This window comes from Cornus florida, unplaced genomic scaffold, assembly GCF_030987335.1.
Source record: "Cornus florida cultivar Cherokee Brave unplaced genomic scaffold, ASM3098733v1 CherokeeBrave_3.0.0_Hap2_Chr04, whole genome shotgun sequence".
NCBI lineage: Eukaryota > Viridiplantae > Streptophyta > Magnoliopsida > Cornales > Cornaceae > Cornus > Cornus florida.
The window spans coordinates 8,683,821-8,704,695 of NW_026775574.1; the positions used below are offsets into that span (position 1 = coordinate 8,683,821).

Consider the following 20,875-nt stretch of genomic DNA (forward strand, 5'->3'; position numbering starts at 1 on the left):
AGTGGAAAAGGGAGAACCGTGACTCAGAGAGAGGAAGAATCAAGGAAGTACCAAAACGAAGAAGATGAATAGAGAAATCAGAGAGATAGAGAGGGGTCATCAAAACCTGTTCAACTTCTTTCCATATTTATTTTTGGTATCTTTAGCGCGCAAATAAAATATAAACAATTTAGGTACTTACGCTTCTTTCCATATTTATTTTTGGTATCTTTAGCGCGCATACGTTAGGATTTGGACTAGGAGTAGGCCAATTTGATATCATTACTCATATGAAAAATGATATTATTGACGACTTTAATACCCTGACTTAAAACTGACAAAGAAAATATATGACGTGATTATTCTAAAATTTTAACTTAAATAAGCATCTTTATTACTCTTATTTGTTTCCATAAAATACATCTCTTTTTCTTCCTTATTTTTCGATTTTTCATACCCTTTTCCTTATCTTTTAGTTTTCCATCTATGGTTGTATCATCATCTTCTTCTTCTTCTTTTTTGTCTTTTTTTTTTTCATTTTCACATCAAGTTTCATGATACTCAAATATAAGAATTTTATTTTTACAAAATCTACAACAAAAATTACAATGTTTTTTTTACAAGTTTTCCGTACTTTGCAAAAAAATTTAAAATTCCTCTCCTTATTTTTGTTTCTGGAAGCCAAATAGTTCATTAGCTTTGATTATTATAGCAATTAACAAATGCCTATCAAAATAATTGATATATATTAATGATCAAAGACACAATGTTTATATATAACAAGGGATACATGGTCTAATTATAAATAGGAGGTGTATAAAGTATCTCAAGAGTTCTTACAGAGATGCAATATGACAATTTGATATATATTCTGATTGAAATTTTAATTGCCAACAAAAATACTAGATTAAGATAAAACCTAAAAAAGGAACAACAACTTTCTAAATAGTTAATTACCTTATATTTTAATATAGTCCCATTATATCTCACACATAATTAGCCATATAGACTCGGTAAAGCAGTAGGTTTTTATTTATCAGGCTAAATAGCAATTTCATTGCTCTACTTATTATTTTTATTTTTCTTCTTATTATTTAAATTTATAATGTAATTTTATGAACTTAATGGGTGTAATTTCATACATTGCTTTCAAAATAAAAACACTGATAGAATAGAAATATTAACAATAAATATTTTAGGTCTTATATTTACTAAATATTTATCTTTCTTATACTACTAATTGATTAGCATATTATTTTGAAGTAATTTTTTTTTTCCTTATTTGCCTCCTGATTTGAACAATCTGTAGATATTGTGTTAGTTGAATTTATTTATTTATTTATTATTTTCGTTTTTTACATTGTGCCCCTGAATTGAAATTCTAGCCCTTGACGCCCTTGGTTGTTGGACGTCCTGTCGATATTTCCATCAATTATTATGTACGTATTAGAATAATTATGTGGAATGGAAGGAAAAGAAAGAATACAATTTTTTTTTTTTTCTTTTTTTACTACTTTATGTTTTTTTACTACTTTATAAGAATTAGAAAAAAGTGTGGGAATTTTCTGCCTTCAAACGCGGGTACATTTATCAGACATTCCTTGTTAAAATATAATATAGCTTGTTTGGATTTATTTTGAAATTGTATTTAGATGTGTTTCGTAATTATTAGAAACGGCTTTAAATGATTACCAAATTTAGTTCGGTTAGAATTTTGGTTCACTCTAATTACGTAGGATCTCTGGTAAGATTTTTTCTCTCTAAACATATGAACCTAATAAACCTTAGCCGAGTTGGATTCTACATAAACCTTGTAAACCCTAGCCCACTAGGATTCACACAAACCTTATAAAAATTATGGTAAACCTTATAAAATATTGTGTCATACAAACACACACATATCAATCACAGAAGAAAATCCTACTTGGCTGCCAAGATGGAGGAGAAAGGCGAAGAGTTTTCACTTCCCAAAGACATTATTTTCGAGATATTGAAGCAACTTCCTGTGGAAACATTGCTGAGATTGAGGTGTGTTTCTAAGCTCTGGTGCTCCATTATTCACGACCCAGTTTTCATTAAGTCGCACCACAAGCACTCTCATACTCGACGTGGTGGGGTCAGAATCCTCATTAGTCATGACAATTTCGATATCTACTCTGTAGATCCAGAAATTGGCTCAGACATCGTTCACCTCCTACAACTGCCGCGTTCTGAAGGCTGGGTACGCTGGGGAAAATATAATTCTAAAGACAAAATACAGTGTGTCAATGGCTTAGTTTGTATCCGAGACCGCATATGGAACCCTAGCACAAGGGTCCGCATAGTCATCCCACCATTGAAGATGAGGGAAATAATGAGTGCAGAGAGTCTAAATTCTTTTCTGGACTCTGAGTTGGAACCGCCAAGTCTCGAATACAGATATTATCCACAATACATCTTGGGGTTTGATCCTTCTGCCCAGGAGTACAAAATCCTTAATAAATGTCTGATGGTTAATATGAGAGGGGATGAGTACTGCACACGAGTCCAATACAAGATTTTGACTATCGGCACGAGTTCGTGGCGAGATATTGATTTCTACCCAGATGAAGGGAGTAGCTGGAGGGCTTTTTTGTATAATTTTTGTTGCATTGCAGGTGTTATATATTCTTTAGAATGTTGGGTTGAAGATTATTTCATACTGGCTTTTGAGGTGGGATCCGAGAAGTTTAGAACCATGTCACTCCCTCAAGGTATGAAGGTTGATTCTTCCTATAATTTAATACAAGTCCGTGAAAGTTTGGGTATTGTAGATTCTTTGGGGAAGACATTATATATATTAGAAGATTACGAAAACAACCTTTGGTATATGCCGGGTTTTTTTCCTGACCATTTTGAAGAGCCATATCGTATGCTGATATCACTAATTGGTACCATTCATACCGGTGAGATTTTAGTAGTGAGATCAGGTTTAAAGGATGGTTATGTTGACTGGGTTTATTATGATCAGGAATGTTTTACAAGGAGGACGGTTTATCCTCTATCAGGAGAAAGAGAAGGAGAAGTATATGCATTACATCATAGCATCTACAACAAACATGTGGAGAGCTTATTTGGATTGAAAGAGATGTTGGGTGAGAAGGAGGAGGAGGAGGAGAAGCTCTATCAAACATACAAGGAGAAGAAGAAGAAGAAGAAGGAGCAGGAGGAGGATAAGGAGAAGGAGAAGGAGAAGGAGGAGGAGGATGAGGATGAGGATGAGGATGAGGAGAAGGAGAAGGAGAAGGAGAAGGAGAAGGAGAAGGAGAAGGAGAAGAAGAAGAAGAAGAAGAAGAAGAAGAAGAAGGAGCAGCAGGAGGAGGAGGAGGATAAGGAGAAGGAGAAGGAGAAGGAGAAGGAGAAGGAGAAGGAGGAGGAGGAGGAGGATGAGAAGAAGAAGAAGAAGAAGAAGAAGAAGAAGAAGAAGAAGAAGAAGAAGAAGAAGAAGAAGCAGCAGCAGCAGGAGGAGGAGGAGAAGGAGAAGTATATGCATTACGTTATGGCATCTATAACAAACATGTGGAGAGCTTATTTGTCCAAAATTACAGGTTTTTGTTATTTCTCATTTTCGAATCTGTTGTGAAATTCATGCAATAAATTGTGATTCAAAATCTCAAGTTTAGATCATTTAAATAGTCTTGTTTAAAGTTTATGGCTTTGAATCAGTTTGATATGGTTTTCTTAGATGTTTTGAACATTATATATGCTGAACTTCTTAGTAGACAAAAATTGAAGGTGAAGTTCAAAATATGAATTCAAAAAAGATATTATCATGATATTTTCTCATTTTCAAAAGCCACTGCTTTTCTCAAGATGGAGTTTCATTTCACATTTGGCTAATTTTTTTTCAATTGATTGTGATTGATTTTGGAGCCACAATAATCCTCTGTTTTCCTTATATTTTCATATCCTCTTCTCTTTTGCTCTCAAAAAGTAGTAAATGATGATAATGGACTAAGGTTGTTGATCTAGAATATTTTTTCAAATGCATTTTATATATGTAGTTGAATTTGATATATTTAACAGCAATTGGTTTCTCTAGAGCTTACAGAAGAAAATATATATATATAGTTTTTCTAGTTTTGGTGTTTAAAACGCCAAATCTATTTATAAAAATCAATAGTTGATTATGCTTGAATTGAGAATTTTGAGAAGATAACTGCTTTAAACATGAGCTTGACAAAATTGTCAGTTGTGAGGAGTTACTTGCTTTTGTTTGACTGTTTCTAATAAAAGTGATCAAAATTTGCTTAAGCAAGAGAATGAAACCGAAAGATATGTTGAACTGTGAATGAATGGCTTTGATATATGATTCTCCCTTTTATTCTGAACTTGAAGTCTTTTGCTTATTTTGATTAGCCTCTATCCCTTACCTAGGAAGAGAAATGTCAATGTGGATCAGCAGCCCATGTCTACTTGGAACAACATTATATGGTTTTCCAAACACATACCTAGGCATGCCTTTGTCACTTGGCTTGCTCTACACAACAGACTCTACACTAAACACAAGTTCTTATCAGTAACAGTGGTGATTCAGACCTATGCCCTTTGTGTATGAGGGAGGCTGAAACTCATGAACATCGAAAAATAGTTTTTCCTCCTACATTTGGGACTATGTTCAACATACTTGGGGTTTTTGCTACAGTGAGCGTAGCCTTACCTTCATAGTTAGATGGATTGACAATGTATGGAATGACAAGTGTAATTCTAGGGAGAGTAGTGATACTCACACTGAACACTTGTAATGAATTGTCTAACTGAATAGTTTTTAATTGGCTATTTATAACAAATACAACTAACTGAAGGGCGTCACTCCCTTATTTGTTGCATAATTGGCCAATTAAAAAAGTACGTCTAATAATTCACTGCAACTATTCGATACAATAATCATTTCCCTTCTATGGATGCAATTACAACTAGACTGTGTTTTTCTACTTCCATATATTTCATATGAAAGGAGCGAAACAAGCATACCTATGCTGGAAAAACGTCTTCTCCTCATGTTGTTCGGAAACTCATTGAAGACTCTATTCGTAATCGCCTCCTCTCCATGAGATTCAAGGACTCCAGGAGCTCTAGGAATGTGGCTGCTGATTGGAGAGTGCCAAGTATGGTCATTTGGCAATAATACTGTCAATGTTTGAGCTCTGCTCTTTGTTGGTTCCTCTGCTTGCTCTGCCTCTGCAATGCTTGCAAGTATGTTGGATAGGTGCCTTCGGGCTTTCTGGTTGGGCCTTGGTGCCCTCGTTTGTTGTAGTTCTGTTTTTGGGCTTGCCTGTTTTGGGTAGCCTTTGTTTTGTTTCCTGTCTTTTGAATAAAATTGAAGATACCACCAAGTTCAAATAACAATGTGCGTGAATTTATATAATGTGTGAATATAGGTTTTTTTTTTTTTTCCGGAACAGTGATACTTGGGTCGAAATTCTTGAACCAAATACATGATTGACCATTAATGCAAAAGATATAGTAGTGGATGATCCCCCGTTTTTATATTTTATATATATTGACTAATTAAAAACATTTGGTTGAGGAATTTTTTTTAATTCATTGGCTTTAAAATTATTTTCTTTTTTGACATGTATAAAATGACAAATCTAGTGCATGAAACTCTCCCACAATTACGTGAAGAGGATCTGAATGTTCCACCATTGTAGGTTTAGAGAGGATCAATATCTAACTGAAACATGTCAACTACTTATATCTAGCTTGGTTAAAAACTTACTTCATACATACATCTTTTGAATGTTTGGTCTAAATGAAAAGTTTTTAAGTTTGAGTGGTGCAATATCAAGTGCTTGGGGGGTGAGAAAAGTTTGAAAAAAAAAATTATAAAATAATAAATAAATAAATAAAAAGTTTTAGGATATGCTTGGTTTAATTTTTTGAAAACAAAATTTTTTGTTTTTTAAAAATTGAAAATTAAGAAGTTGTACAAATACATAAAAAGTAAAAATAATAATAATAATAAAAAAAAAAAAAAATTGTTTTGAAAAACTTATGAATTCCAAAAAACCAACACTTTAAAGGGAAATACAAAGAGGATAAGTTGGCCAATTTGAAAAGGAAGAGTAGTAATGCTCCTTAGTATAGACCATCTGGACCCTAAATCTCTATCAAGGTCATGGAAATGGACGGTGATCGATGCTTTTTAGTCAGATATGGGTCCTGTCAAAATTAATTTAAAGTAGCACATGTGCTCTAAATAAATTGATTCATCATGATGGAATGTAGAGAGGTGGTCCAATGAAAATGGATGCTTAGTTCATGCTCTCCAATGGGTAACTTTCACATACAATACCACTTTTACAAGAAAGTGAAGGACAATACAATGAAGATGGACAAGAGCATTAATGTCATTTTGCACAACAAAGTCAACAGAGATTTAGAAAATCTTGCAAAATTTGACAGATTGATTGACCCCAAACCGACAGATCCGAAGACCTTTTTTGTGATGTTGGAGTGTGATACTAGGATGCTGTGATTAGCCATGCCAACGTAACAACAACAGTTCATGCAGTCCAAAACTAGACTGTGTGTGTGTGTGAGAGAGAGAGACAGGTGGTTCATTGCTTCACTCAACTTTCTGCTGTATACCTAATCATTACAAACTAGTACTCCACTCAAAATCAGAATATATCAAATTCGATTGTACATTTGTCAAATGCAATTTCAGGAACTTAAACAATGGAATTCCATCCAAAAATAAAGAAAATTAATATATATGCAGATGAAATCTAATCCGTTTAGCAATATTACAAAATTTTATGAATGAGATGTGATTTCGATTTTGAAGTCCTGTAAAAAAAATCGGCTCTTTCATGCAAAAATTGGTGTAAGACTTATCCGGTAGAATCCCCTGCATGCAAAAATTGGTATAAAGGATAAAGGGATTTCACCGAGGAAGACTTATCCGGTAGAATCTCCCACGGAAGATAAGTTTTTTTTTTTTTTTTTGAAGGGTTGTATATGCTAAGTTTGAAAGGTTGTATAGGCTAAGTCACATGAAGCATGAGTATAAGTGAGAGTGAATTCAAGAGCGAGAGCGTAAAAAAAACATGCCTAATTAAGTCATAAGCAGTAAAAGTATATGCAGAGCGTGAGAACAACATCTTTTAAGAACGATTATTTGACTTAGGTTTTGTGTACCCTCTCTATAACATATGTAAGGCTAAATCAAAAATGTTTATCCAGTGAAGAGAATTCGAATTCAACCTCAATATGTTAATGCTATGTTGGGCCGTATAAAATTAGAGTTTTGAAATTTAAAAAAAAAAAAAAAAAAACAGTTCACAAATCAGTACTAAAAGTTTTTTTAATTAAATAAATTTTAATTTTAAGACCTCAATATTACGTGGCCGAACACATCTGAATACGATTCAGACACCCAATAACCCATATAATAAGTGCAGGGTAGCCACCGTGAAGGGAATTGAAAGTGGTTCACTGGTTCGTAGAGAGGGGGAGAGAGAGAGAGTGAGTGTGTGGTGGTTCATTTCTTCACTCAACTTCCTATTGTATACTTAAGAGCTTATCCAACACAATAATACCTGGCAGAGACATGGTGCATTTTCTACCACTCTTCCCTGTAATCACACTGTTTCTTGGAAAGTAAACGTAACCTTTACGCCTCTTTATATCTTGCTCTAAAAAGTAATTGCTGTGTGGTACCTTCATTCTTGAATACCTCTCTCTCTCTCTCTCTCACACACACACACACACATACAGAGTAATATACACCTCCAATTCTTAGCTTCTCCACCTATACCTACAACCTTATTGAGTCTCTCACACAACAATAGATTTGATTTTATGTACTCAATGCTCTTACTGTGACGCCTAATTTATAGGAACTCTCTCTCTCTCTCTCTCTCTTTCTCTCTCTCACATATTCACACACACAATTATGTGATTGCTTCTTTTGACACCAACTCTTAAAAACCCATATTTGTGGATTGAATCCCACCAAAGTTCTGTGCCACTCAAAATCCAGAGAAGCCATGAAAGAGAGAGGCAAATCTGTTGAAAAATACAGTGGCAAAGACATCCCAGACTTCAACTACTCTTCATCATCAGACCTTCCATGCAAAAAACACCCATCTTCTTCCTCAGTCGGAATCTGTGCTCAATGCCTCAAAGACAGGCTCATCAAGCTGGTCTGCTCAGACTGCGGCGAGCAACGCCTCTCTTCGTGTTCATGCTCCGAGGTCTCCAACCCCAATTCATGCAATCTCGAGGTTGGGAGCGTTGGGAGGGTCTCGTTCTTGATAGAGAACGAGTCACATTCAAAGCCCAAAAACGAGGAGAGACCAGAGGAAGTTATTCACCTCAAGAGAAGCAGTAGTAGCTGTGTTGATGTGAGAAGGGGTGGTGGGTTTTGGAAAATTGGGAGGCTTTTCAGGAAGAAAAGAGAGAAGGGTAGTACTAACTGTGAGGGCTCAAGTTTTGGTGGGTTTGATGAGAAGAGTGAGCTCTGGGTGTTTGATTATATGGGTGTGTCAAGGTCTAGGTCTCTCTGTAGTTACAGAGATGAAAGCAGTGACTTCAATTTCTCTAGTGCCAAGATTTCTGATGTTACTGGTGGTATGATGTTGGATTCTTCAAGACAGAGTGGTTTCAATGAGACAGAGTCCAGAAAGAGTGGTTTTAGAGATGGGTTTGATTCTGAAATTGGGTCCAATCTGAAGGGTGTGAGGAAGGGTGTTTTTGTGGTTAAAGAAAGTGATTTCAATGGGATGGATGATTCAGCTTTTATTGACTTGAAGCTTGATCTGTCATCAGAGTCAAAAACAGAGTACTCTGTTTCAAAAATGAGTGAGCTCTCATCAGATTCAGGTTTTGGTGGATTGAGAAGTGGGAGTTTTGTGGGCCATAGTGAATGTGGGAGTGTTTTGGGAGATGGGTTTTTCAAGAAAGGGGGTTCTTGTAGGATTACAGTGAGTGACAGAGGGATCAGAAAAGGGAGGAGAGCTCAGAAGGTTTGGAAATGGATTTTCAGGCATCATTCTGGTTGGAGAACTGCAACTAAGAAGGATGAGAACATAGCTTGAAGCTTTTATCATGATCAAATGCAGTGACATATGTGATCTTCTGTTGGTAGTTCAGAGAGAGAGAGAGAGAAATCAACTATAAACTGTAATGTCTGTGTTAGTGATGCAGTGTTACTTCACTGATTTCTCTTCTCTGGTCTTGTCCTGCTTCTTGTTATTTACCCAAAATTGGTGAATGTTTGTCTGTTGGGAAAATAAATGCCGAAATTGGATTATGGAATCGAAATTTCTTTCAAATTCAAGACGCTGATTTAGTGCTTCCAAATGCAATAGTAGTGAAAATGTGTAGGCATATCATAGCTACTTTGTTAGAATATATTTGTATCATCCATCTTTGTTAGTGAAAGTATACTCCAGTTTTTTCCTTGTAGGAATTCATACCCAAGCCTTGAAAATAATGTGGCAATGGCAGAAATGAACCAATTGGATCTATGAGCAGCTTTTGGCTTTGAATATTAATGAGTTTAAGCATCATTTAGAACCCCAAACTATTTGGATATAACATTTTACATTTTATACTACATGCAAAATTATAGCAAATTCAGGTGCTAAAACTTTGGAGTCTAATAAATTTACTGGAATGAAGCAGAAAAAGAAAGAAAGAAAATTGTAGGGCTTGATACTGCTTTTGACCTCTTAACTCGGTTTCCAACTGGCGAAAGGTGAATTTAATTATGAAAAAAAAACAGTAAAGCCTTTTTAACAAGGGAAAATAAATCAAGAAACACAATAAAAAAGTAATCATACCATGCACAAACATCTCAAAGATTTAGTGTAGTTTGGGAAAATCTAGATTCACGGAGATTTAGTGTAGTTTGGGAAAATCTAGATTCACGGTGGTGATACAAAAAATAAGAGATTACAAGTTTAAGACCCTCCTCAATTTCATCCCACTCCAAACTCTAAAAACTTTTATATATCGGGTTAGAAGAGGATACTAATTAAGGTTCACGACCCAAAAAAAAAAAAATAATAAGTCCAAAAATTTATGGTTGACACCCAACTCAGACCACAACATCACACCTCTAAATATTATGATAATATATTATATTACAAATATATGTTAATCTCCAAAATTCATCTGACCCATGTCTAATTTGTTCAAGCCTTACAGGACATTAATGTAATTTAATCTATTATGTTTTTCTATAAAGAAAGGACAAAATAATTAATTTTATAGGTGTTGATTTGTCCACACTTCATATGAGGCCAGTGGTGTAATTTGCCCTTTAAACAAGTGACTTTAATGGGGTGTATTGATAATCATGGTCTATCATTACAGCTAAACTCGGTGTACTCTGTGTCAAAAATGTTGAGACATTAGAACTAAAACAGGGTGAAGTCTTAGTTTCAGATTTTGGCCGCACCAACCACCTAAATGGACTACGAAATTCAAAATATCAAATGAAGAAGAGAGAGAAGATTGATAAGTACTGAATTATATATATATATATACACACACACACATATGCACACTTGATAATATTGAATAAAAATACTAAGAGGAGTGGAGCACTAGCATGTCTATATTGAGACATGATGATTGATGGCCCGAAAACACACACCACGCATGCTCAATCCCAATGCATCATTGGAAGACAAACAAATGGTTATGTGGTGTAACGTTTTAGTTTGTTAAATTAATACTCCATTACCCATTACAGGAGTATAAAAATTGGTCCTAATCATGATGTTCCATTCCCCATTATACTCCCTTTTTTTCTTTTTTTCTTATTTATTTATTTATTGATTGACTGATTTTGAATTGTGTTTGTTAAATTGAGACCATTAATTACAATAATTTGACAAAGAGCATACTTGTTTGTAATTATTGGATCTAGCTTATGATTAAGTAAAATTTAACTACTACATATTTATTGTAGTACACTTGCATTGTTGGGGCTTTGTCTCTTATTAATGGTCAAGTGAAAAAGTGGTTAAGATATTAAGATTAAACCAATAACAAATACAATAGGGGTTTGTTCGGTAGCAATGTTTTGGAATATTCAATTCTAAATTTTGTGTTTAGATACCAAAAACTTGCTTGCGTTTGGGATTGCATTTCAATCCCAAGCACCCCACGATAAAATTAGAGATTTGTAATTTCAAAACCAACCCAATTCCTCTTTGGCTCTCTCTCCTTGACCCTGATCCTACGATCGCGATATCTCTCAACCACTATCCTCTCGATCTCAAGCGATGGCTCATTCCTCAACCCTTCCATGTCTATTCCATCTCAATCCAGCTCTCTCAACAATATAGCTGTATTTTTTTAAGAAAAATTGAAAAATCTCAACAAACTTGAGTAATATTTTCGCAAAACACAAAAGAATATACAACATTTGAAAAATTGTATGCAATTCGTCATTAGTTTTGTTTTGTTAACCACGGGCATGTTTGACAATAGTTCCCATTTTGCGTTTCTATTTTTATCCGAACATAAATAATGTTTTTTGTTGTGATTTATGTTTAATGGTGATTGGAAACATGTTTGGTAATGTAAAATTTATTGTAAGATTTTTGAAATAAAAAATATGAACTACAATGTTTTGCTATCCTGCGAAAACATTAATAGTGCTCTTGATTTGGTGCTTTTGATTTGGAAGTTTTTCCAGCAACAAATATGATACTATTCAAATTGCAATAAAATTTGCCAAACGTGTTTCGGGATTTTGCTCATACAACAAAAAAATTATGAAAAAAAGCCAACAGATAAATAAAGAAATTATAACTGAAAATTTTCAGTGATATTCATATTAATAGTGATTGTTAAAAAAAATAATAATAAATAAATAAAATCACTTAAAATGAGGGTTTAAATTTAGTTTCAGAAGAAGCCGGAGGATTATAGTCTATCAATACTTTCTCGCCTTTCAAAGTATGAGGTATCAACATAATTATCAGTTTACAAAATCTTCTTTTTATCAATCAACAAAACTCTTACTTCAAATGGTCTTTTTTTTCTGTTAATAATAAAAGAAGGCACTGCATGTCTATAGTTGCAACAAAAAAATTTAAATAATTAATTCAAAAATATTTTTGTAATGTATTTAAACTCCTCAAAAAATTTATATAAAAAAGAGAAAGAAATAGTTTCTACCTGAGTCTTTTTTTTTTTTTTTTTTGTTTGTTGCCAGAAAAAAGTTCAAAGCTGGTTTTTGGTAGGCTCAAAATTATACAAATCTGATCTGCAAATTGGTTCACCGACTGGCCTTCGTACTACAATTGGTAAACTTTGTGAGCCTTTTCGGCGGTGGTAACAGGCCATTAACCTATATATACTCGAACTCAAGCCCAAACTAATAACTAGACTTCAACCCAATTACATTATGAGCCCATTTATAGTAGCAGTAAACTTGTACTCTGTTTTTTTTTTTCAGACTTTCACGGAGTATATATAATATTGAAATATTTTTTTCATATTATGTGCATATATAAACTGTAACGACAAGAACTTTCCGATATATCCTCCATGAATCTCTTCAAACTCCATCATCCTCGTCAAACCTTCACTCTCCAAATTTCCCAAATTACCCCTCCCCAACCCCCTCTCTCTCCTCCTCCTCACTTTCTCTCTCTTCCACTCTCTTCGATTTATCAACCTAAACTTGCTCACAGTTTCAATCTCTATTCTTCTCCGGTTCTTTCTTCAGTTCCCGCAATTTCTCTCTCCAAACCCAATTTCAGGTTCAGACATTTTAGGGTTTCAGAAACTGAAGCTTCAACTTCAGTTTGGAGCAATGAAGAGGAAGAGAACATCGGTTCGACGGAGCTCGAGGACTTGGCGTCGGACGGTGCCGTTTACCAGAAGACTCTCAGATTGGTGGAGTGTTCGATGTTCGCTGCTGTCTCCGGATTGGCGTATTTCTTGAGCAACTCGCTTGCAATCGAGGTATGGTTTTGAGATTGGTGCGTGTATTATGTATTATTTGATGTTGTATCGTCTTTGATTTCTATTCGTCGGAAAATTTGTTATATATCATCGAGTCAATTATAATTGAATCAAAAAATAATAATAAAAAATAAATAAAATAAAATTGGGACTAAATAAGACTGAAACTACATTATGTGCAATCACCATTTTCATAAATGTATTCAATGGTTGTGATTTAGTTAACCTGTGAATTCGGCTGGAATACCTTTTATCTATTTAGTGATTTACTGGTTATATGAGCTGAATTGGGTTGTAAAGTTGGTTCAATGAATATTTTTACTTCTCTTCAGCTCACTGTTGTAGTATAAATTTTCTAATGCTAACCCTTTAAGCAGTTGGCATTTCTTATTTCTTTGGTCCATGCTTATTTTTCACTTCTTGTGGTAAATATTCTTATGAATTTATTCCATCCTATTGGGTTTGTGGCTCGAAATTTGTGTGCGGGAATTAATTTCATTTTCCATTTTGGAAGGTTGAAATTCGTGAAGGAAATTCAATCCCATTAGGTTTCTAATTTAGAGAAGACTGATATGATAACTTCTTGTAAGCAAGTTGGGGAATACTTGTCTACCAAGAAATTGGGTTTGAAGACTATAAAATTAGATGGGTTGAGAATTGTAGAGAGAGAGAGAGAGAGAGAGAGAATAGAGAAAAGATGTAAGGAGTTTAAGGGTGAGTGTTGTGAGGGGAGGGGAGAGTATATGTAATTTCCGAGTGTACCGGTGTAACCTCAAAAGAGATGATGAGTGAATGGAATTTTGACATCTGGTTGTATATTCTCTTTATTGATTCATAATAGTGAAATATCTCTCTCCATGTACGTAATCCTAGAGTTGGGTAAATCATGTAAAATATTGTGCTGTGCATGGATGTATATAATTGTTATCTCCAAATATACTGTTGTTGATGTGATGTGATGATGCTTCCACTATGTGTGATGAAGGAGGAATTTAACTCTCAACAACAACCGACCGTTGAGTGGGTTGGAGGGAGTTAATTTTCCCTAATACATCCTAATAGGTATTGCTTCTTCTTCTTTTTTGCATATATGGGTCATTATATAAACTTTTTGGGATAGAATTCTTGAATATAGAAATAAAAGATACAATTTTTAATTTAATTTTGTTAGGCTGCAAATGAGCTGAGTTGTCGGATTGCTCAAGCTTGGGTTAAACCAATTCAATCTCGAGCGAGTCACCAACTGAGTCGATCATGTTTTCTATTAGGATGACTAATTTGTATAGAGTAGCTCTTTTGTTTGTTTTCCTGTCCAATACTTCTATTTGTAATTCCTTTTTATTTGTTTATTTTTGTAATATCTGTTAGTTTGAAAGCATTTCCTTCCAGTTACTAGTTGATTTTTCATAACCGGCTTATGTATGATTCTTTTTTCTTATTTCCTTATCATTTACATTTTGGCATTATTATCATTGTTGTTGTTGTTGCTGACAAAGGCAAAAGAGGAAGGAAATTTGGAATTTGATGCCTACTTTTGGCCTAGATTTTTCGTTTTTATATTTTTCCATCTTTCAGCTAAGTTACTGAAAACAGTTATCTATATAATTATGTATTGTGCTATACTCCTTTCTTCGACCACTTAACTCGGAAACGTGATATTGCAATTTGATTATGCACAGAATTACTTTGGCTGTTTCTTCTCATTGCCAATAGTAATCTCCTCAATGAGATGGGGTGTCGCAGCTGGCAGAAAAACTATGGTTTGTGATCATGCCCTGCTATTCTAGAACATTTTTTTTTTCCTAGTTCCTATTCTAGAACATTATTGTTACTATTAATATATACTTTTTGAAGTATTACTTAAATATCTCCTGAATATTGTGATAGTCTTTTTGTCTTGGCAGGTAGCGACAGCTACACTATTACTTGTCTTGTCTGGTCCAGTGAAAGCATTAACCTATTTGGTGAGCATGCTTTGAAATTCTCCAGCTCTCATAACAACTCTGGCTTCTCTTCTGCTCACTGTTATGGATTGATTAATCTGTGTTCTGAACTTCTGAATGTTCCTATTCCTCATAATTTATGTTTTATCTTTTAGATAACACTCTCGTAGATAATATAGCTTCCACAATTTGTGTATTCACTACGGTTTATGATAAAAATTTGATCTGCTCTGACTTCTAGGGTTGTGCGATATTTGTTATATGTTTTGGGTTTAGACCTTAGTTAAAATGGAAGAAGAATTAATTAATGGCCATATTCAGAAGTTTTCATAAATTAGAAGTAAAAACATATACCAAATTGTGCAGGGCCTTTTGATTTCATGTAAATATTTTTCAATCAATGGTGTTTTGCAAAAGGTTAGAGAAGTTTAAACCCATGAAGAGATGTTTAGTCTGCGTGCGACCAAAAAATTTCCAGAGAAATATTCAAGATTATCATCTCCTTGAAGCTATATAATGATAGTGTGAACCTTCTACTCTTGTCTAAGAGCAACATGCTCTGGTTTTTTCTTCTCTCCAATAGTTTCTTTTCATCTGCTTATATGCTTTGTTGGCTAAACGGCATGTCTCAGTTATAATATAATAGCTGATGATTTACTTGCTTTGGTGAGACAGCTTATGCACGGGTTAGTTGGTGTCACCATGGGTTCTTTGTGGAGGTATGCATTGCACTTTTTTCTTCCCTTTTTTTTTTTTTTAGCAAAGACACTTATTTGTTTTTGTCTCTCTAGTCAAAGCACAAACTTCGCGATAAAGTTTTCTAGATCCCGTAAAATGGTCTCAGATCACACCCATTCTATTTCCAAGCAAATATAACAATATTCTTCTTGTTTATGGATGAATTCCATAATTATTCACAGTAATTCTTAAATATAAGAAATTTTTGAATCTTCCTTTACAAAATATTTTCATTCTCTGTAGCATCTGCAGCAACTTGATTGTATAATGTTTTTCCGAACCAATTGACTAGTGATTCATGTCATTTATGTACCTTGTTAATCTTTAATTTTATATGACCTTTTGGACTACACTTCTGACTTTCATTCATTCTTTCAAATTGTGAATACCCAATTGCTGAATGATTCAGATACATATAATAACTTCATGGCGGTCCCTTTTGCATCATCTCAGGTTGGAGGCAAATTGGAGTCTCTCAGTCTTCGTTTGCTCATTGGTAGAGTTTACTCTCTCACTCCTTTATTTCTTTCCACTAGTGTCAAACAGTTTTTTTCGGTTTGTTATGAGTAAATTTCCAATGAGTGGGAAATATTTCGTTTGCAGGTCCGAGCTATGGGTGCCATGGGGTATGTTTTAGTATCATCTTTCTTAATAAGAGAGAACATACTTGCCTTGGTAACTGATTATCCTTGTACCCTTAAGATATTATTTTCACCGATTACCAGAATCCAGAATATACTTAACAAAGTCTTTTGTTTGCTTGTAGATTACTATAAACATTCATGCTTCTCTTACATATATTCTGACTGCCTTAGGCTTCAATTCCATTCCATCAATGGGAATGATATATGCCATTTTCGGGACGCTAGTATGTTTTTCTACCACTCTTTTCTTTTTCTTTTATTTTTGCGTGATTGAGAACTAAAATTTTACCTTTTATTGTAACAGCTATTGCTTAATTGTGCTTCCTTTGTGTTCTTGCTACATATATTGTATGCTGTGTTCTTTTCGAGACTTGGGATGAAGGCTTCATTGACACTGCCAAGATGGCTGGAGAAGGCAATATAAGTGTTTTTGCCTGAAACGGTCATTTCTCTATCACGATGTGTACCGTCGTCTGTGTGCTACAGTACCATCGTCCAAAGACAGCTGAAGATTCAACAATCATCTTTTTGATACCATCACTGTGATAGTGTGATTATTTCTCGACTGACGACTCATACTGAATCGCGTCTCCAGAATGCTGAATGTTCAACGAAATTTTAACCAATATCATAGATTTCTGAGATTCATTTGTATTTTACATGTAAAACTTTGATTTTGATTGTACATGAATTATACATTCTTATGATAACAAGGAATGATTTAATGGAGTAATTATCCGTGAACCGAGTGTAAGACATTTTTTTTATTGATCTATTATATGTATTGTTATAATTGTAAAGAGAAATTTGGGGGCCTCTGAAATTATTGATGCTTTGTCAAGACATTTTCACTGGACAAAGCAAGAAAATTTGTTGTTTCAAATAATTTTGGGATTTGTATGATTGATTTTCGTTTATTATTTATTTGTTCCCAGTTTGGATATGAAAACATATAAATGTATGCATATATATTGTCACAACTCTATACTCAGACCTTTTATCACAATCTTCACGTACATGTCTGTTTTAAGAGCATCAAAATTATCCAAACTGAAATTTTGAAATAACAAATTATTTTATTTTATTTTATGTTGTAAATTTTCAAACCACGATCATAAAACGGTAATGGAAATAACAGGTTACCTAAACAATAGTATAATAAATAAATAAATGAAATTTTCAGTTAGCAATTTACTGCAGGAAAAAAAGCACAATCAACGTCTAAATAGGGTTCTAACCAAAAAGTTTTAGCCCAATAAAGTACTATACATATTTACCTATCTATATCTATATCTATTTATATATATATATATATATATATATATATATATATATTTATACTTCTAATAAAAGTGTATGGAATTTTTAATATTTATATACACTTTTAAATAATAATTTCAATTAAAAATATTTTTAATTAACTTTTCTTGTTTCCAAAGAGTTGTCCCAAATACCCATTGGCCAAAATATTTGTATGTGACTTTTCTTTGGAACTTCTTATTTCCAAAGAGTTGTCTGCTAAATGAAACAAAATATTTTTGGGTGACTTTTCAATGGAACTTCTTGGATTTAGGCGTGGAACTTCTTATTTCCATAGAGTTGTCTGCTAAATGAAACAAAATATTTTTGGGTGACTTTTCATTGGAACTTCTTACTTTCAAAGGATTGTCGCCTAAATGGAACACTTATTCGGCAAAAAGAATACCCCCTTCTTTTTTTTTTTCGATTAATCTGGAGTATCCAAGATGGCACGAATCCTTAGAGCCTCTTAATAACTCAATTAATCCCCGAGGACCCGGAAATACGCCTCCCCACCTGGGCTAGGTAAGTCACTACAAGACAACGGAGGCTAGCCACAAAGAATAACCAGCAGGACTCAAACCCAGACCTTAAACTTGCTTAGCTCCAAAGTCCAACAAATAAACCGCTGGACCATGTCCGAAATGAATGGCAAAAAGAATATCTGATAAACAAATCCAATCCTTCAATGAAAGATCTCTATTTATGAAGACCAAAACTAACTCAAAACCATAAACTATTAAACAGCCATCTATTTAAAACACTTAAATAATTTAAATTTGAGATTTTGAAACAAAATTTGTTGCATGAATTTCATGAAAGATTCTCAAAATTGAAAATAAACCTGAAAAAAAAATATTTGAGAATTAACAAAAACCAATAATTTTGGAAAAATAGAAAGTTGGGACATGTTTTTCTCTCTTTTATCCTAATAATGGTTATGGTTAGTAGGTAGTAAGCGGTTAGGGGGGAGGAGAATCGAACTTTGGACTTATAGGATGGGAGGTACCAAAGGTCTGGCCTTTTACTACTCGGACAACATTGCCTAACATCATCTCTTGGTATGTTTAAAAGAGTATAAATTATTCTCAATCTTATACTTTCCCGATCAAAATTGTGAGTCCGTAAATTCTCACCAGTATAAATGACACCAATTGGTTCAAATAGTTTCCCATCATAATGACTGGGAAGGAAACTCTCCCTATTCGAAAGATTGTTTTCAAAATATTCTAATATCCCAATTGTCTTCAACTCATTATTTACCAAAGCCAAACTTTCGCCAACATCTATTAAAAAATGACAAGAATTACTACCCATCCCTCGAGGGAGTGAGATGATTTGAAATTTCTCTGAGTCCCATCTCAAATTTATCTTCTCCCAAATTTTCTAAAGATTCATTATGCATATTGTGCAGAAATACTACAAACACTCTAGATTCCTCTGCCCTAAATAAGATAATATACATAACAACAGGACAGCTTACCCTAAAGGAACCAAATTAAGCCGACTGAGTGACCACTCATGTAACTAATACAAGTCAAAAAGTTTAGATTTATACAAAAGTCTCAAATTCAAAATATTGTGTCACTACATATATCTTCTTCTTTCTTTCTTTTTTTCCGATAATTGGAGTGTTCGGGACTAGAATTACTATTGCCAATGCCAACAAGACAAAAAGGATTAGAAGTTTGATTAATAAATGTAGAGAGTCAAAGCATGACACTCCAAAGTTTACCGGAGACACTCCAAAGTCTGCATTTTTCCTTTACTTTCATTCTGGGCAAAACCATTCTCTCAACGTTATTTAAACTATAAGAAAGCCAAACAAGGGCCAAAGAAAATTGTTTTTCACCTATTTATTCCTCACCTCTGAAACCTATTATACCCAAGTTGATGTTTTATTAGATCACTTGATGCATCTAATAACACATACTGTGTGTAGTATAAATACGAAAATTTCCATCATTCAATAAAGGAGTTCTTTTACAAAAGTTATAGAGAGCAAAATCACCCATGAAACAAACTTTATCACAACCTTATACTCACAACATATGTTTCTGTTTCTAGAGCATCAAAATTATCCAAATTGAAATGACAAATTATTGCAATAAGTTTCTTGAATACTTAAAAATTGAGAATAACAAAAACTGATAATAATAGCTTGAGCAAAATGGTATATAAAAGCTCTCGAATACCCTATAACCAAATTCAATCCTTCAATGAAAGAATTCTATTTATGAAAGACTGAAGCTGATTCAAAACCATAAACTATTAAACATTCGAAACTATCAATTTAAAACGCTTAAATAATTTAAGTTTGAGATTTTGAATCACAATTTGTTGCACAAATTTCACGAGAGATTCAAAATTGAGAATTAACAAAAACTAGTAATTTTGAGTAAATAAAAAGTTGATCAGTCCTTTGGTTACAATTTATGTCTTCTTCAATCCAAATAAGCTCTCCACATGCTTGTTGTAGATGGTGTCACCATCTGCATCTCCAGGTATGTTTGATAGAGCATAAACCATCCTCGATCTTTTACTTTCCATATCATAATAAGCCCAATCGAAAAAAAGTTTATTTGAAATTTGTGACTTCAGTAAAATCTCACCGGTATGAATGGCACCAATTGGTTCAAATGGTTCCGCCTCACCATCTGTAAATGGTTTCTTATGATTGGCGGGAAAGAAACTCCGCCTATTCCAAAGGTTGTTTTCGTAATCTTCCAATATGCAGATTGTCTTCAACTCATAATCTATCAGACCCAAACGTTCTCCAACTTCTATTAAAGACTGGCAAGAATTATTAGCAATCATACCTTGAGGGAGATGGAGGATTCGAAACTTCTCAGGTCCCACCTCAAAAGCCACTATGGCATATCCTTTACAACCAGCTATATAGTCGAAAGAATATATAACACCCGCAATGCAATAAGATTTATCAAAAGCATCAAAAGCGCACCTATACGTCAACTCAACGGGGATGGAATCAATATTTCGCCACGAGTTGGTGCCGAGAGTCAAAATGTGGTACTCCATTTGTGTTTTGTGTTCATCCCCTCTTATACTCATAATCGGACATTTATTAAGGACTTTGTACTGTGGGAAGAAGGATCAAATCCTAAAATGTATTGCGGATAACAATCGAATCCAGTGACCGGTGGCTTGAATCCGAATGCAAAAGGCATACTCGTCTTCAATGTCTTCAATGCTGGGATGACTATTTGTTGCCTTATGCTAGGGTTTCATACCCATTTGTTGGGAGAGATAACAATAAACAAATTAGCGAAATAATTCTTCTCCCTATATGCAAGC

At 34.0% G+C, this 20,875-nt stretch overlaps 4 protein-coding genes across 5 annotated transcripts; 3 read left to right on the plus strand and 1 right to left on the minus strand.

Moving 5' to 3' along the window:
* The first annotated feature begins 1,915 nt into the window (after nucleotides 1–1,915).
* Nucleotides 1,916–5,125, plus strand: LOC132304696 (putative F-box protein At1g50870). The gene is made up of 2 exons (XM_059802426.1): nucleotides 1,916–3,022; nucleotides 4,955–5,125. The coding sequence occupies exons 1-2, from the start codon at nucleotides 1,916–1,918 to the stop codon at nucleotides 5,123–5,125; spliced, it is 1,278 nt and encodes a 425-aa protein (XP_059658409.1).
* A 2,325-nt stretch (nucleotides 5,126–7,450) lies between these two features.
* Nucleotides 7,451–9,429, plus strand: LOC132302689 (uncharacterized). The gene has a single exon (XM_059799603.1). It carries the CDS (start codon nucleotides 7,995–7,997, stop codon nucleotides 9,042–9,044), a length of 1,050 nt encoding a protein of 349 aa, XP_059655586.1. The 5' UTR covers nucleotides 7,451–7,994; the 3' UTR covers nucleotides 9,045–9,429.
* A 3,031-nt stretch (nucleotides 9,430–12,460) lies between these two features.
* LOC132302691 (uncharacterized) lies at nucleotides 12,461–16,994 on the plus strand. Of its 2 annotated transcripts, XM_059799604.1 has the most exons (8): nucleotides 12,462–12,936; nucleotides 14,616–14,696; nucleotides 14,841–14,900; nucleotides 15,555–15,598; nucleotides 16,071–16,113; nucleotides 16,221–16,292; nucleotides 16,384–16,485; nucleotides 16,566–16,994. In XM_059799604.1, the coding sequence occupies exons 1-8, from the start codon at nucleotides 12,517–12,519 to the stop codon at nucleotides 16,683–16,685; spliced, it is 942 nt and encodes a 313-aa protein (XP_059655587.1). In that variant the 5' UTR covers nucleotides 12,462–12,516; the 3' UTR covers nucleotides 16,686–16,994. The 2 variants fall into 2 exon arrangements, with proteins under 2 accessions (XP_059655588.1, XP_059655587.1); XM_059799605.1 differs by lacking the exon at nucleotides 16,566–16,994 and having other exon boundaries at nucleotides 12,461–12,936; nucleotides 16,221–16,243.
* Nucleotides 16,995–19,993: 2,999 nt separating this feature from the next.
* Nucleotides 19,994–20,632, minus strand: LOC132304697 (uncharacterized). The gene has a single exon (XM_059802427.1). It carries the CDS (start codon nucleotides 20,630–20,632, stop codon nucleotides 19,994–19,996), a length of 639 nt encoding a protein of 212 aa, XP_059658410.1.
* Nucleotides 20,633–20,875: the final 243 nt, after the last annotated feature.

Excerpts from the sequence above, each read along its gene's own strand:
- LOC132302691 (XM_059799604.1), top strand. The coding sequence starts at position 12,517 with ATGAATCTCTTCAAACTCCATCATCCTCGTCAAACCTTCACTCTCCAA. Across the intron at positions 14,901-15,554 it reads TGAAAGCATTAACCTATTTG|CTTATGCACGGGTTAGTTGG; the intron begins GTGAGCATGCTT and ends TTGGTGAGACAG. Across the intron at positions 16,114-16,220 it reads CAGTCTTCGTTTGCTCATTG|GTCCGAGCTATGGGTGCCAT; the intron begins GTAGAGTTTACT and ends TTTCGTTTGCAG.
- LOC132304696 (XM_059802426.1), top strand. The coding sequence starts at position 1,916 with ATGGAGGAGAAAGGCGAAGAGTTTTCACTTCCCAAAGACATTATTTTC. Across the intron at positions 3,023-4,954 it reads CAGGAGAAAGAGAAGGAGAA|GAGCGAAACAAGCATACCTA; the intron begins GTATATGCATTA and ends TTCATATGAAAG.
- LOC132304697 (XM_059802427.1), bottom strand. The coding sequence starts at position 20,632 with ATGAGTATAAGAGGGGATGAACACAAAACACAAATGGAGTACCACATT.
- LOC132302689 (XM_059799603.1), top strand. The coding sequence starts at position 7,995 with ATGAAAGAGAGAGGCAAATCTGTTGAAAAATACAGTGGCAAAGACATC.